At 41.9% G+C, this 12,193-nt stretch overlaps 1 protein-coding gene across 5 annotated transcripts in view; it reads right to left on the bottom strand.

Moving 5' to 3' along the window:
• Nucleotides 1-2,338: 2,338 nt before the first annotated feature.
• Nucleotides 2,339-12,193, bottom strand: part of slit2 (slit homolog 2) — a 76,377-nt gene continuing 66,522 nt past the window's right edge. For 2 of the 5 annotated variants that reach the window (XM_079553093.1, XM_079553094.1), the window contains exons 20-37: nucleotides 11,999-12,131; nucleotides 11,358-11,426; nucleotides 10,918-10,989; nucleotides 10,502-10,573; nucleotides 10,306-10,377; nucleotides 9,370-9,533; nucleotides 7,821-7,945; nucleotides 7,637-7,734; nucleotides 6,771-6,910; nucleotides 6,069-6,092; nucleotides 5,198-5,291; nucleotides 4,877-5,014; nucleotides 4,482-4,722; nucleotides 4,275-4,405; nucleotides 4,043-4,197; nucleotides 3,534-3,891; nucleotides 3,244-3,458; nucleotides 2,339-2,815 (exon numbers count right to left, since the gene is read on the bottom strand). In XM_079553093.1, coding sequence (XP_079409219.1) covers nucleotides 2,562-2,815; nucleotides 3,244-3,458; nucleotides 3,534-3,891; nucleotides 4,043-4,197; nucleotides 4,275-4,405; nucleotides 4,482-4,722; nucleotides 4,877-5,014; nucleotides 5,198-5,291; nucleotides 6,069-6,092; nucleotides 6,771-6,910; nucleotides 7,637-7,734; nucleotides 7,821-7,945; nucleotides 9,370-9,533; nucleotides 10,306-10,377; nucleotides 10,502-10,573; nucleotides 10,918-10,989; nucleotides 11,358-11,426; nucleotides 11,999-12,131 — 2,555 coding nt within the window. In that variant the 3' untranslated portion in view covers nucleotides 2,339-2,561. Of the gene's footprint in view, nucleotides 2,816-3,060; nucleotides 3,105-3,243; nucleotides 3,459-3,533; nucleotides 3,892-4,042; nucleotides 4,198-4,274; nucleotides 4,406-4,481; nucleotides 4,723-4,876; nucleotides 5,015-5,197; nucleotides 5,292-6,068; nucleotides 6,093-6,770; nucleotides 6,911-7,636; nucleotides 7,735-7,820; nucleotides 7,946-9,369; nucleotides 9,534-10,305; nucleotides 10,378-10,501; nucleotides 10,574-10,917; nucleotides 10,990-11,357; nucleotides 11,427-11,998; nucleotides 12,132-12,193 lie in introns of all 5 variants that reach the window. The other 3 variants (XM_079553095.1, XM_079553096.1, XM_079553097.1) reach the window with 2 other exon arrangements.

Genomic DNA, 12,193 nt, shown 5'->3' with positions numbered 1-12,193 from the left:
CGTTTGTCACAATACCACAATCAAAATGCAACAGAACAGGTTTCCTCACATGACATGAAGGACTTTAAGATTATTATACAGAGATTATTATTGCATAAACAAGCCTGCAGGAAAAACAAGTCAATTTACAAGAAATGCATCACATCATCAGCAATTAGTTGCCACTGGTGCTTGCAAAGATGAGGAGAGGCTGGTGGGGGGTTTGTTTCTGCTGCTGTACAAGTTTGTAACAAGCTGATCTGATCAATGAAATAAACAAACAAACAAACAAACAAACATTAACTGATTGACAAGATTCCAGAGGGAGAGATTGAACTACATGGACCAGAATGCCATTGGTCCATGGATCACACGCTTTAGGTCAACAGTGACAGGGCTGTATCTGAATATGAATGAAACTCTCTTATAAGCAAGGAATGGTAATATATGTTGTAGCCATACTGTCTGACATACCATTATTTCTCAGATTGTTTAGTGAATTATTTCTGCATTTGACAATAGACACAGGCGTGAACACGTCTTCATTAGACAGTTGACCAAACATCTTTAATAATCCCAGTTGTGCATCCAGAATTCCTTATGACTTCACCTTAGTCAGTTTAGAGCCAGGTAGGTCCCTGTGTATGCGCACACATTTTTTTTTGTGTGATAATTATTCCACTAGGTAACAGGGCGGAGCGAGAGTGGGGGTTGGGGGCACTGCCCTCCAAGTGCCAGCCCACCTAGGATGGCTGAATATTAACATAATAATAATAATTGTTATTTGTAATATCAAGAACTGACCAACAAGTGGCTACCCCACCTTAGTTAGTGCACTAGTTAGTGCACCTCCTAGGCCAGACCAGTGACGCCACAGAATGTTAATACTTGTATCCTTACTGAAGAAAATGTCTCACTCGTAGACAATGCTAGTCACTTCAAAAACTGAAGGCCCCGGTTAGATTCCAGGGCGGTGCGGCCCTTTTGTGTGGAGCTTGCATGTTCTCTCTGTAAGTGTAAAGGTTTCCTCCAGTTTTCCTCCACATTTAGGGCCAGGACTCACCCTAAAAAGAGATTCAGAAATCTGTGGGATTTTCACAAATAAATAAAGGTCAAGCAAACAAAAAAATAAAACTTCCCCAAAGCTATTTTACTTTTGGTATTTAATCTAGTATTTTTGTTTTATGTGGTTTATATGAAATGATTATCTCACACATGCCTGCTCGATTGTTTACTTTGGTTTACTTTGGTCTATACACTGTAGTCTCGTCCAGGCAGGGGGAAGATAAAACACGATGCACAATATGTAGAGGTGGAGGACATATTTATCTGTTACACAAGTCGCCCCTGTACAGTCGGAGCAGGAAGTTATATAACATACAGATCAAGATCCAAGTCTACAATACAAAAACTTAGCAGCAACATGTTAACATTGGAGATCAAGGGGCTAACAAAGTAGTTCATTTAGAAAAAAGTCACAGTATTCCTTAGCATAAATTTGTTAAAAAGGTAAAAACAGTTCTAAGCATCCTCTAGGGTCAATGCTACTGTAGAGAACATGGTACATAGGGAAATAGCTATACATTTATACTCTAATATAAAAACCTTCTGGTAATGGCACAGTACAAACTCTCAGGAAATGCGACAAAAATATACACGTCTTCACGTCACATTTGCAGAATAAAATGTAACTAAGATCTCTGGCAAGCACAAGAATAGATTCAGTGATCAAAATACATTGTGTTCAACCAAAATAGGACAAAAAATTTGTTAGTTCAGCTATTTTGACATGAAATACGCCTCTTTAATACAAAAATAAGGACAAATATAAATTAATATATATTAAAAGAATCAGATTGATACATGGGAGATCTACTGTAAAATGTGTTTATGATGCAATAAATACTTGTCATCCATAACGCTGGGTGGATAAACAAACCATGAGTGTTAAGATTCAGTAGCTGTATAAAATGTGCCCACAGTCTGTAGTTGTGTTGTAGTTGTGTGGAGGGACACTACGCACGGCTGTGACCTCTCTGCTGTGCCTCAGTGCAGCTCCTCTAGAGGTGAGTCCGTGCTACTACCGGTCTAGGTTACTTGTAAAAACACGCAACACACACGTAGGAAGCAGGAAGTCTACAAGAGGCCGCCAGTGCATTATTGACCGTGAGTCCTCCAGGGAAAAGACAGTGGCACACCATTATTGTCGTCATGACGACAAACAAGAAGGAGCAAAGAAGTCAAGGAGTCAACTCTTGTTTTATGTCCTTTTCTCCACTTCATAATAAAAAAGTCAGTTCTTGTACTTTACAATACACTTCGACATCCCCACCGAGGAAGCTTCATACATCAGTCTGGCACTGACAAAAATGAAACTTTTTTTTTTTTACTTTTTACTTTTTACTTTTAAGGGTTTTTACAAAACAGTTTTAGGAGAGAGTGTCAAGAGCGGGGATTTTCCCAGGACAATTGGGCTTTGGACAAAACGGTGTGGGTCCAATAAGGCGAGCAGGAACACCATACACATCTAAGGAAAAGGGAATCTGCCAACGGTTTAGTGTCTTTTGATGTGTTGTTTCTTATTAGGAACATTTTGTACAGCCACACTTGACCACCTTTTCCACTTCCTGAACAAAGGAGGATCCGTCAGTGCAGTGGAAGGTGTATTTCCTGCGTTTGCTGCGTAAGGGGGTGCAGCAGGTGCCCTGTCCATCTGCCCCCCCTGGGCAGCTGCCCCGGCACTCTAGGCGGGAGACCTTCTCCTGGGTTTGGCACGCCGCGTAGCCTTGCTGCCTCTGGTAGACATCTCGGACACGTTCCCCTCGACAGGCCACCTCTGCACAGTTGAGACGAAGAACATAACACTGAATCCTGATGCATAAAACTAGTGATATTGTACAAGGAAAAAGAGAACAAATGATGGCATCACAACATTTTTCCACATGCTCACAGATGTTGAAAAAAGTGACAAGAGAAGGCCAGCTGACAAAACACTCACTTATCACATACAATATGGAAGTAGTGTGAATTAAGGAAAAAAAACAAATAGAAATGCAGACCTGAGCCCCCCCTGAGTCTCACCTGAGTAACCCCCAGTGTGGGGTTGTGAAGTGGCTCAGGAGAAGCTGAGTTTAGGATTAGAAGAATCAAAATGTTAGGCATCTACACACCCAGCAGCCAGATAGAGTTTAGTTATTAAATAGAAGTTCAGACGACAGACAAGCTCTTCATTCTTATGTACGTATCTTCCTTCTGTTTTCTCACCTTTGTCGCAAGCCTCTCCTGTGTATCCACTGTTGCACTCGCAGTATGCTTTGCCCAGGCCTGACACTCTACACTTGCCATGCTTGCAGCGAGAAAGACTGCATGGATTGTTTGCTTCTTGGTCTTGTTCATCACATAAGACCCCAGAGTAGCCCGGCTGGCAGCGGCACGAGTACGAGTAAGAGTTGATAGGCACGCAGCTCCCATGTACACACCTGGACAGAGAGGGCATAATGTTACTCCAGACTGTTGAAGTCTGCTCTTTTATCTTACCACACTCCATCACTCACTTGTGCCCTTCACAGGGGTTGTTGACCTGTTGGTCACACAGTGCTCCAGTCCATCCTGGGTGGCAGGTGCAGCTGAAGCCGCGGTGCCCGGTTGGGTGACAGTCACCCTGCACACACACACCTGTCTGGCAGGGCTGACATCCTGGCTCTACTCCTCCAAACCACTGCTTGTTCGACCTCTGTGCACTCTCAAAATCTGTTCCTACGCTGCCTGGTCCCAAACCAACTCCAAGGTCTTGCAGCCTCCCATTGATGTAAAGATTACGTAAGCAGCCATGGAAACTGGAGCCATTTCGGCCCCCAGAGCTGTGCTGCAGTGCCGACAGCCCACTTGAGAGAGAAGCATGTTTCGGCATACCTAGTATTAGAGGAAAAAGAGTGAATTAACAGTAGCATTTCACCAATTTAAGTACATTTCTACAGTGCAAGAGTATGTACTAAGTCATATTTGCAGGTCGATAGATGCATGGTGGTGAGGCTTTATTAGTTTAGGATTAAGTGGGCCTTACCTCCTAAGTAAAGTGGAGAATCAATGTTCAGTGTAGACTGTTTGCTGATTGAATTGATTGTTTTGGGTTGTCCTCCATCAATCGACAGAGACAAAGTGTCATCTGAGGCTACTAGCTCCACAGCATGGAAGTTGCCATCATTTACAGTCTCAACACTGTGAAAGATGCATAAACAATTTTACTCCATCCTTTTTATTGCAAGGTTACCACTTGTTCTCAACCTTCTCCATACCTGTATATTGCAGAGGGGGCGTAAGATCCAGTATCATAGCTGACCCGTAGTCTCCCTCTATACAGCTCCATAGCTATGTGATCATTATCGCCTTTATACAGCAAAACTCCACTGTCTTCATCTGTTGCAATCTGAAACATCACACAATGCACATCTGTACAGGTACATGTATTTGTGCGTAATACATTGATAAAACAGTGCACAGACCTGCAGGCTCATGTTGGTGTGAGGTGTGAGCAGGCTGGAGGGGAGCTGCAGATACGACTCGCGGTTCACAAAGTTGACGCTCACTAATGTCTCACAGTGCTCACCCTCGTATCCGTGCAGACACTGACAGTGAGGGTCCATCCCCGTGACAACACACTGCGCCTCATTGCGACACTCGTAATTGTCACAGGGGCTTGTGCGAGGCAGGACCATGGGTGGGGAAAACTCGCAAAACAAACCACTGCAAAACATACATTGAGTTTGAGATGCAGGATTATCTACAGACACAAGAGGGCGCCCTTTCCACAGTAAGCCTCTCTTCCAAGCACACTGCATTTTTATTCTTTTCATTTTCCTAAAACACTTGCACAATCTGTGTCTAACAAGTTCCTCACCTGTATCCCTCTGGGCAGACGCAGGTGTATCCATTGACAGCATCAATGCACTGGCCTCCATTTTGACATTTGTTGTCTTCGCAGTCATTGTAATCCACTTCGCAGTGATCACCCACAAAACCTGGCGTGCACTCACACCTGAAAAAAGACAAGCAAACACCATACATCGAGTTATAATCATAATCTTTCTAAATAATAGCAACAACAATAGTGCAAATACGATTGCATCTTCAGCTACAACATTGCGAGCGCACAACTAATGTATTCAGGTTTGGGAATTGTTCACCTCAAGAGTTTCAATTCCGTGGAAGTCGTACTCACTTGTATCCCTGAGGATTCAAGATGCACTTTGAATCGTGCTGACACGGATTCAACTCAGGAGCACAGAAGTCCAGTTTCTCCTCACAAAGCTCCCCTGAAAATAAAAACACACGTAGACACACATCAATTATTTCAGCTGCTTTGTGATAAAGACTTTGGCTAGACTCCGAGACTGTAGGCAATAACATTACGTGGTGTATAAGCACATTAGGGCTGTGTAGGGGTGTGTGTGTGTGTGTGTGTGTGTGTGTGTGTGTGTGTGTGTGTGTGTGTGTGGCAGGGGAGAGCACGGTGATGATGGATGACTCTGTACTGGAGGGGACCCGCATAGTGGCCTGATAAATGATCTCATCTCTGGGAATGTCATTTTCTCTGTGATATTCCCCGGACTATCCTGAAGTCTGAAAGTCTCAACGAATCACCGATGAGGCGTTAGATTAACCAACACTACTAAACAACACTCTCTCAGGGATTATTGTCACTGTGTAAAAAAAAACAATACATATTGTGCACTCAAGTGGAAGGAACATGCAGGATAGTTCAGCATCTGGTGTGATGTAGTTTTTTTTTTAATCCTTTCTTTTGATGCAGAACTTCTTAAGAAACAAAGTGAAGTGCAATGATCTGGAGCAGGCTATGGAAACATATGTAAGGGACAAAATAACATGACTGGTCCCCTAGGGTTTGCTTAATAAATGCGGGAGAGGGTTCACACATAGGAGCATGTACCTATTAGCAAATAACGCACCGCTTTGAACACTACATGCACAGCTTACATGAAACGGGTCTTTGGGGACAGAATCTAACTTTTCTACGTAGCGGAAATGGGGGAGAGGAAGGAAAGAGACGGTGACAGGAAGAATAGACTAACCTCTCTCCACCTCATTGGTAGCAGCTGCGACCATGCACACGATAAAAACAAGACAACGAATGATAGAAAGCAGAGCGGCACTCAGAATAAAGCAAATTAAACAGTAGAAAGACAGAGAAAAAAAGGAAGCGGGTTAGCGGGCAACACATGATCAGCACAATGCAAAGCAGACTCACAATCCAACTAAGCGACACCGATCCTGTGCAAGAAGAGAAAAGCTGTATTTTTTTTTTCTTTCACTCATGTCAATTTGTCTGTTGTTCCAGTGGGCTCAGTAATATGTAAGGATTAAACAACGTAGAGCCGTGCATTATACAGTTTTAATGCACGATGTAGAGGCAAGAACGCCCAGCGGATTCCTCCACGAAGTGTAATAAAACTGTATAATGCACGGCTCCGAGTTGTTTAATCCGCTTTTACCATGGTCACACAAACTGAAACTGTTCATTTTAACAGCCAGACCATGGTGTAAATCATTATATAGGCCCATGCTTGCATTGGATTGTTGATGAGGGCACTCTAACTTTATCTTTGAAATATTCTATGCATTTTTATTATTATTTTTTGTGCATCTCCAACTCTGTCATAGTTATAGCAAGTTGAAAAAAGCAGTTGTTGCATCCACATCGATCATTGCGAGATCGTCTCCTTCCATCGCCCACTGATAAACCTCACAAAATGCTGTGCAGCCGTCTTTTTTACCTGTGTATTCTGGCGAGCACATGCAGGTGTAGTTGTTGATCCCATCCACGCACGTCGAGTTGTTCTCACAGTCGTTATCTTCGCAGTCGTCGATGTTGATTTCACAAGCGTCACCTTCAAAACCCTCTGGGCACACACACCTGAAAGCACACCACATTAAGACTCATGTAGAAGCTGAGGACAGAAGGTAGCGCCACAAAGTAGAAACACTGGCATCATGTCATGTCAATGGGAACTTCAAGCATTACATCTCGAGCGTCATAACTGCTGTTTAGGATAATAGGTACACACACGTCACTGTAGAGTTAAACTAGGCCTAATAAAGACCTCTTATGCAGCACACACTCTGACGGATTAATATCTCATTATATAGTCAATGACAGCGCTCCTCCAATCTCCATGCAGAACAAACGACAGTTCAAACGTGCTTACAGTAAACAGCTTTACTCTTTGTAATAAATAGAAAGGCCTGTCCGGTGCATATGCGAAGGAAGACAGCGCTGCTCCCCCATCGTCTTGTTTTAATTAAAAGCCACTTATCATTACGGGTGCAGCGCCAGTGAAGGATTTGTCCCATCAAAATAATGAGCTACTTCGTACTCGGCCCCTTGTTATAATTGTGTTGGGTAGTATAGCTAAATGCACCAGACCTTTGCAAAAACAGTAAATAGAGTATAATGGGACATTTTCAGCAATTAGTCAGCCAATTAACGCGGTGATAAGGACTTTCAGTGGCATCAGTGGGCTGAATCCGTTTGCAATTCAGTAGTTTTGATATAAGATCTCACAGATGTCTAGTCTACAAGTGTGTTCAGGGATTGGTCTGTTAATTTTAAAATCCCCGCAAGCATAATAAAATTGCCTACCAAAAGTTGCTTCCCTCTCCTTCCTTCAGATGGCAAGTTCCTCCGTTCTGGCAAGGGTTACTGATGCAGGCATGAATGGGCTCCTCGCAATTCTGACCCTGAACATAAACAAGAAATGGTTTGATGGAATGACCTGACATGCAGGTTACAGCTAACTGGAATGTATTGTTGTCATTTCTTCTACCTTGAATCCGTATGGACAGTTGCAGCGGTAGTAGTTAACAGGGTCATTCGTGCAGGTGCCGTCATTTTTGCAGGGATTGGAAAGACACGGGTCACACTTTGCCTGTATGTTGATGTCCACAGGTCCTAAAACAAAAGGCATACCCTTTTTTACATAGGCAATTGAACTCAAATGTCAAGTATTGCAAGCACAGACACCAAGGCAGTTGTACATTTCGACAATCCTGTAAAAATTCTCCATCTTGGAATGTACTGCATGTGATATACAGTGGGGAAAAAAGTATTTGGCCAAAATCCAATAGAATGTCTATGTGAAACTGACCAAATATTTTTTTTCCCCACTGTACATGTGTTTCCAATGACATCACACATAGTTTCAGCGGCCATTTCGAGTACCGAAGTAGAATTATGCAGTACTACAACATTTAACAATATCTCTACTCAGGATGATAATGAAAGACGACTGATTGACAGTTTTTATGTACTCCCAATCATTGCTCAAGAAGGTAAGTGTTAAAGCACGGTCCCAGAGACGCACGTTTATGTGATAAACCAGCAAATGTGGCACAGACGTAGTCGCGCTGTCTGTCGAGCTACAGCAGGATTTACTAAAGATCTGAGTCAGTGTTTTTGCTGCTCAAGACGTTGGCATGCTACCGGTTAGCATTTAACTTCAACCATTGACAGCGTGTCTCACATCTATGAACACTGAGGAAATACTACAGTAACAGCTCAGCTCTGACCTCTGTCAGTCAAGGTTAGATGTTTGGAGTGTGGTTCAGGGTTTTCTCGAAGCTAAGCTGTGGAAGCTAAATGCTAACCGGTAGCATGCTAACATCTTGAGCAGCTTAAACACTGACTCACTGGTTCCTTCACATAAACGCGCCCTCTCTGGCCGTGTTTTTACAGTTATCTTCTTGAGCAATGATTACGAGTACATAAAAATGCCACTGTCTATCAGTTGTCTTTCATTTTCATTCTGAGTAGAGATATTGCTACATTACTGCAAAATTCTACTTCAGTATTCAAAATGACCGCCACAACTCACATGACTGAAAAGCATGAATAACTTGCAGAAATCATAGTGTTGTGACTTGAAACTTTTATTTTGTTCACAATTTGGATGAAATCATAAAATCTCATGGGAGATGTTGCAGGATTGTGCATAGCATGTACAAAAGCAATACTGGTCCAGACATAAGGAGTGAATGGGGAATGGGTCTGTTGGTATTAGGCTCACTGGATACAAAGCACTGGGATTGTCTTCAAACGTAGGTTAGGACGACTCAAAGGGAAGATTTGATTGGCTACTTTACCTGGCACCAGAAAACCACAAGGCCCCGGGACTTCTACAGTGCATCACGTTAGGTTAAAAATAGGTTTCAGTCATATGTCCAGGATCATGGTTACATCAAAGTTTTAGGTGCAACAGTCAAACGCAAGAAAGCCAAAATAACACTGAGCACATTTGAAAAATAACACATGGCAACTTGTGGTCCCCTCAAGGAGTCCTCAGCAGGTTGCTTGTGTAAAATCACTTTGTATCGTACCTGTGCAGGTGAATTTCTTTGATGGAGTTGTCAGGAGCAGTTTGTCAGTCATGTCTCCAGGCCCAGCACATCGCGCAATGCCTGGCTCTTTGTATCCACTCTTCACCCAGTCCGACAGCCACTGCAGGTGACAGTCGCAGTGCAGCGGGTTGGCCCCCAGCGCGCTGATAACAACAAACGATAAAAACACGCTTAACAAAACAAGCAGTGTTATGTAACGGCATTAAGTATCTTCATGAATCCTGAGAAAAATCTAAACACTCTAACTGGGTAAGTGCACGCAACAACTGCATGGTAATATCATCATAGGATGGAAACAGCATGGTGTCTAAGTGTAATAACATTGTAATTCTGGAAACAGTAAAGCCTTATTTCTCATTATCTGTGGGTGCTTTGCTATGTAGCTTCAATTACCATGTTATTACTGAGCTTACAAATTATTAATGATTTATTGCTTTTATTTGCCATCTAAGTGTAATTATGTACTTTGTACTTCATCAAATCGTTCTTGATCCGTAAAGCACTTTGAATTACTTTGTGTTCAAATCATAAACTGTCCTTGAATTGCCTAAAGTGAAGAGTAAATGTGGATATTTTTTCATTATGATTTATGTGTTCTTAAAATGCCTTCTGTAATCCTGCTTCAAATACTGTCAGACCTTTTGATCTTTTCTGATCCTTTCAGAAACTGATTTAATACTTACATGCAAATAAAACTAGACATAGGTAGTTGCAGCTGCATATCCTTATATGATATTTTAAAGTGGGTACCTTAGTTGCTTAGCGACTATGGTACTTATACATATATGCACGTATTTATTTATGGAAATTCTGGGTAAATAGACCTTTATCATGGTAATGTGCTTCTTTCCCATCAAATGTGTGACTTATAGGTTAAAAGGCAGACACTTGAGTGACACTGATATATGCACTCACAGGTGGGAGAGTGATGAGAGGTCTTTGAAGGCTCCCTCTGGTATCAGCGATATGTCGTTGCCATGGAGAGACCTATGAAATCGCGCGCGGAGCAGGAGGAGAGCAAAGAGGGGGGAAATATAGAAACAATTGAACATTGGGGATCAGTGGCACGGCTTTCTCGGTTATCTGCAGCCTCAAGAGTGAAGATACTCACAGTAGACGCAGAGACTTGAGGCCATCAAACGCTCTCACAGGGATGCACCGCAGCCGGTTGTAGCTCAGGATGCTTCACGAAACAGACAAACAAACAAAAAACATGTTAATTAAGGAATAAATAGTGTCTAAATAAATGTCTAATACTGGCACAATTAAGAGGTTTTAGTCAATGTCACAGTGTTAAAAGCAGCTGAGCACAGCACACAAAATAGATATCCCAGTCATATTTTCTCCAAACCTTTAGTGATTTTTTTGTGACTTTTAATAATGGGTCAATCAAACAAATTAATTTGTTGTATGAAGCAAAACAAAATACGGTTTTGAAGATTTGGAGCTGAGATATGAAAAAAAAAAAAAAAAAATCCTATAAAACTTGTTGACAAAACAATTAGACATTAAAAAGGCAGCACTCACAGCGTAAGCAGCTCGGACATGTTACTGAGGCTGTGGTTGGACAACGTGCTGATCTGGTTGTTACTCAAATCACTGAAAAGACAAATGTCAAACACATGCACTGGTAAGTAAACACTAGAAACAATATGACCAAGTCATGTTGTCTGGGCGTCATGTATAAACTACATTCATCCAATTGGGATGTGCTCCAAGCTAGTCCCAAACTGAACTGAAATCAAGACTAATTTACACATATCATAGTATGTTGTGGGATGTCAATCTGGGGCAGTGTGCAACATGCATTCTCAAATAGAGGAGATGCAGTGTTTTTATAACAATCTCTCAAACTTTTTAAGACTTGATAACAGAAGTGTTATTGGTTTAATGTCTAAAATGCAATCTGGAGCCTGTAGTCATTTGATAAAATTGTCTTTTTTTTAAGCAAAGTATCATAGACTTACATCAGTGTTAGGTGCTTGTAATTTGAGAGCTCTGTGGGCACCTGAGTGAAGTGATTACCATCCAGATATCTGCAAAATAAAATAACAGAAGACTAATGAGAGATGAGAAAAGAGACAGAGCCGGGAGAATTTATTTAACAATATAAAATCACTTCATCTCTAGCAGCATGAACAGTCATTACAGCCGGTCGAAGCTATAATAAACTGTAGAGTTTAATATTTAAAACCCTCATAGGAACAATAACACACACACGTGACAGAGATGAGTGTGCTTTACGCAGTTCATCTCCTGAATAAATGAAGTCTTTGTTAATATTTGAGAAATGTATCATCTGGTGAATTAATAGAAAAACCTCCAAGCTATAACTCATGTTCAATTCAAGGCTATCATTTTCTGCGCTGCGATAATTGTGTCTGTGATGGGTTTCTATAATAAAGGGCTCAATGAGTCACCTGAGTGTCAATCTTTCTGTGCAGTTCATCAAATGTTTTATGACTCAGAAGGCTTGTATACTAATAAAAATCAAACATTTATTATCTTAGCTGCAGGCAACGACTCACACCACAGCAGCACTACCATGTTTTTGAGACAGAGGTTTAGCTTATTTGGACGATATGTTTGATAAATGATCTGAGCTCACAGTTCAGTGGTCTCTTTGGGCAGTCCTTTAGGTAGTGTGGTGAGGCCTTTGTTGCTACAGCGCACCACGGTGTCCAAACAGGAGCATTCAGCGGGACATCTCAGCACAGGAGAGCAGCTATTCTCATCGTTACCTGAAGGGATACAATGATGCAACAATGTTTAACTCTGGACCTTTAGGACACAGCCTCCCCAT

The sequence above is a fragment of the Gobius niger genome, assembly GCF_951799975.1.
Source record: "Gobius niger genome assembly, chromosome: 3".
Taxonomy (NCBI): Eukaryota; Metazoa; Chordata; class Actinopteri; order Gobiiformes; family Gobiidae; genus Gobius; species Gobius niger.
This window is presented reverse-complemented; position numbering and strand designations above follow the sequence as displayed.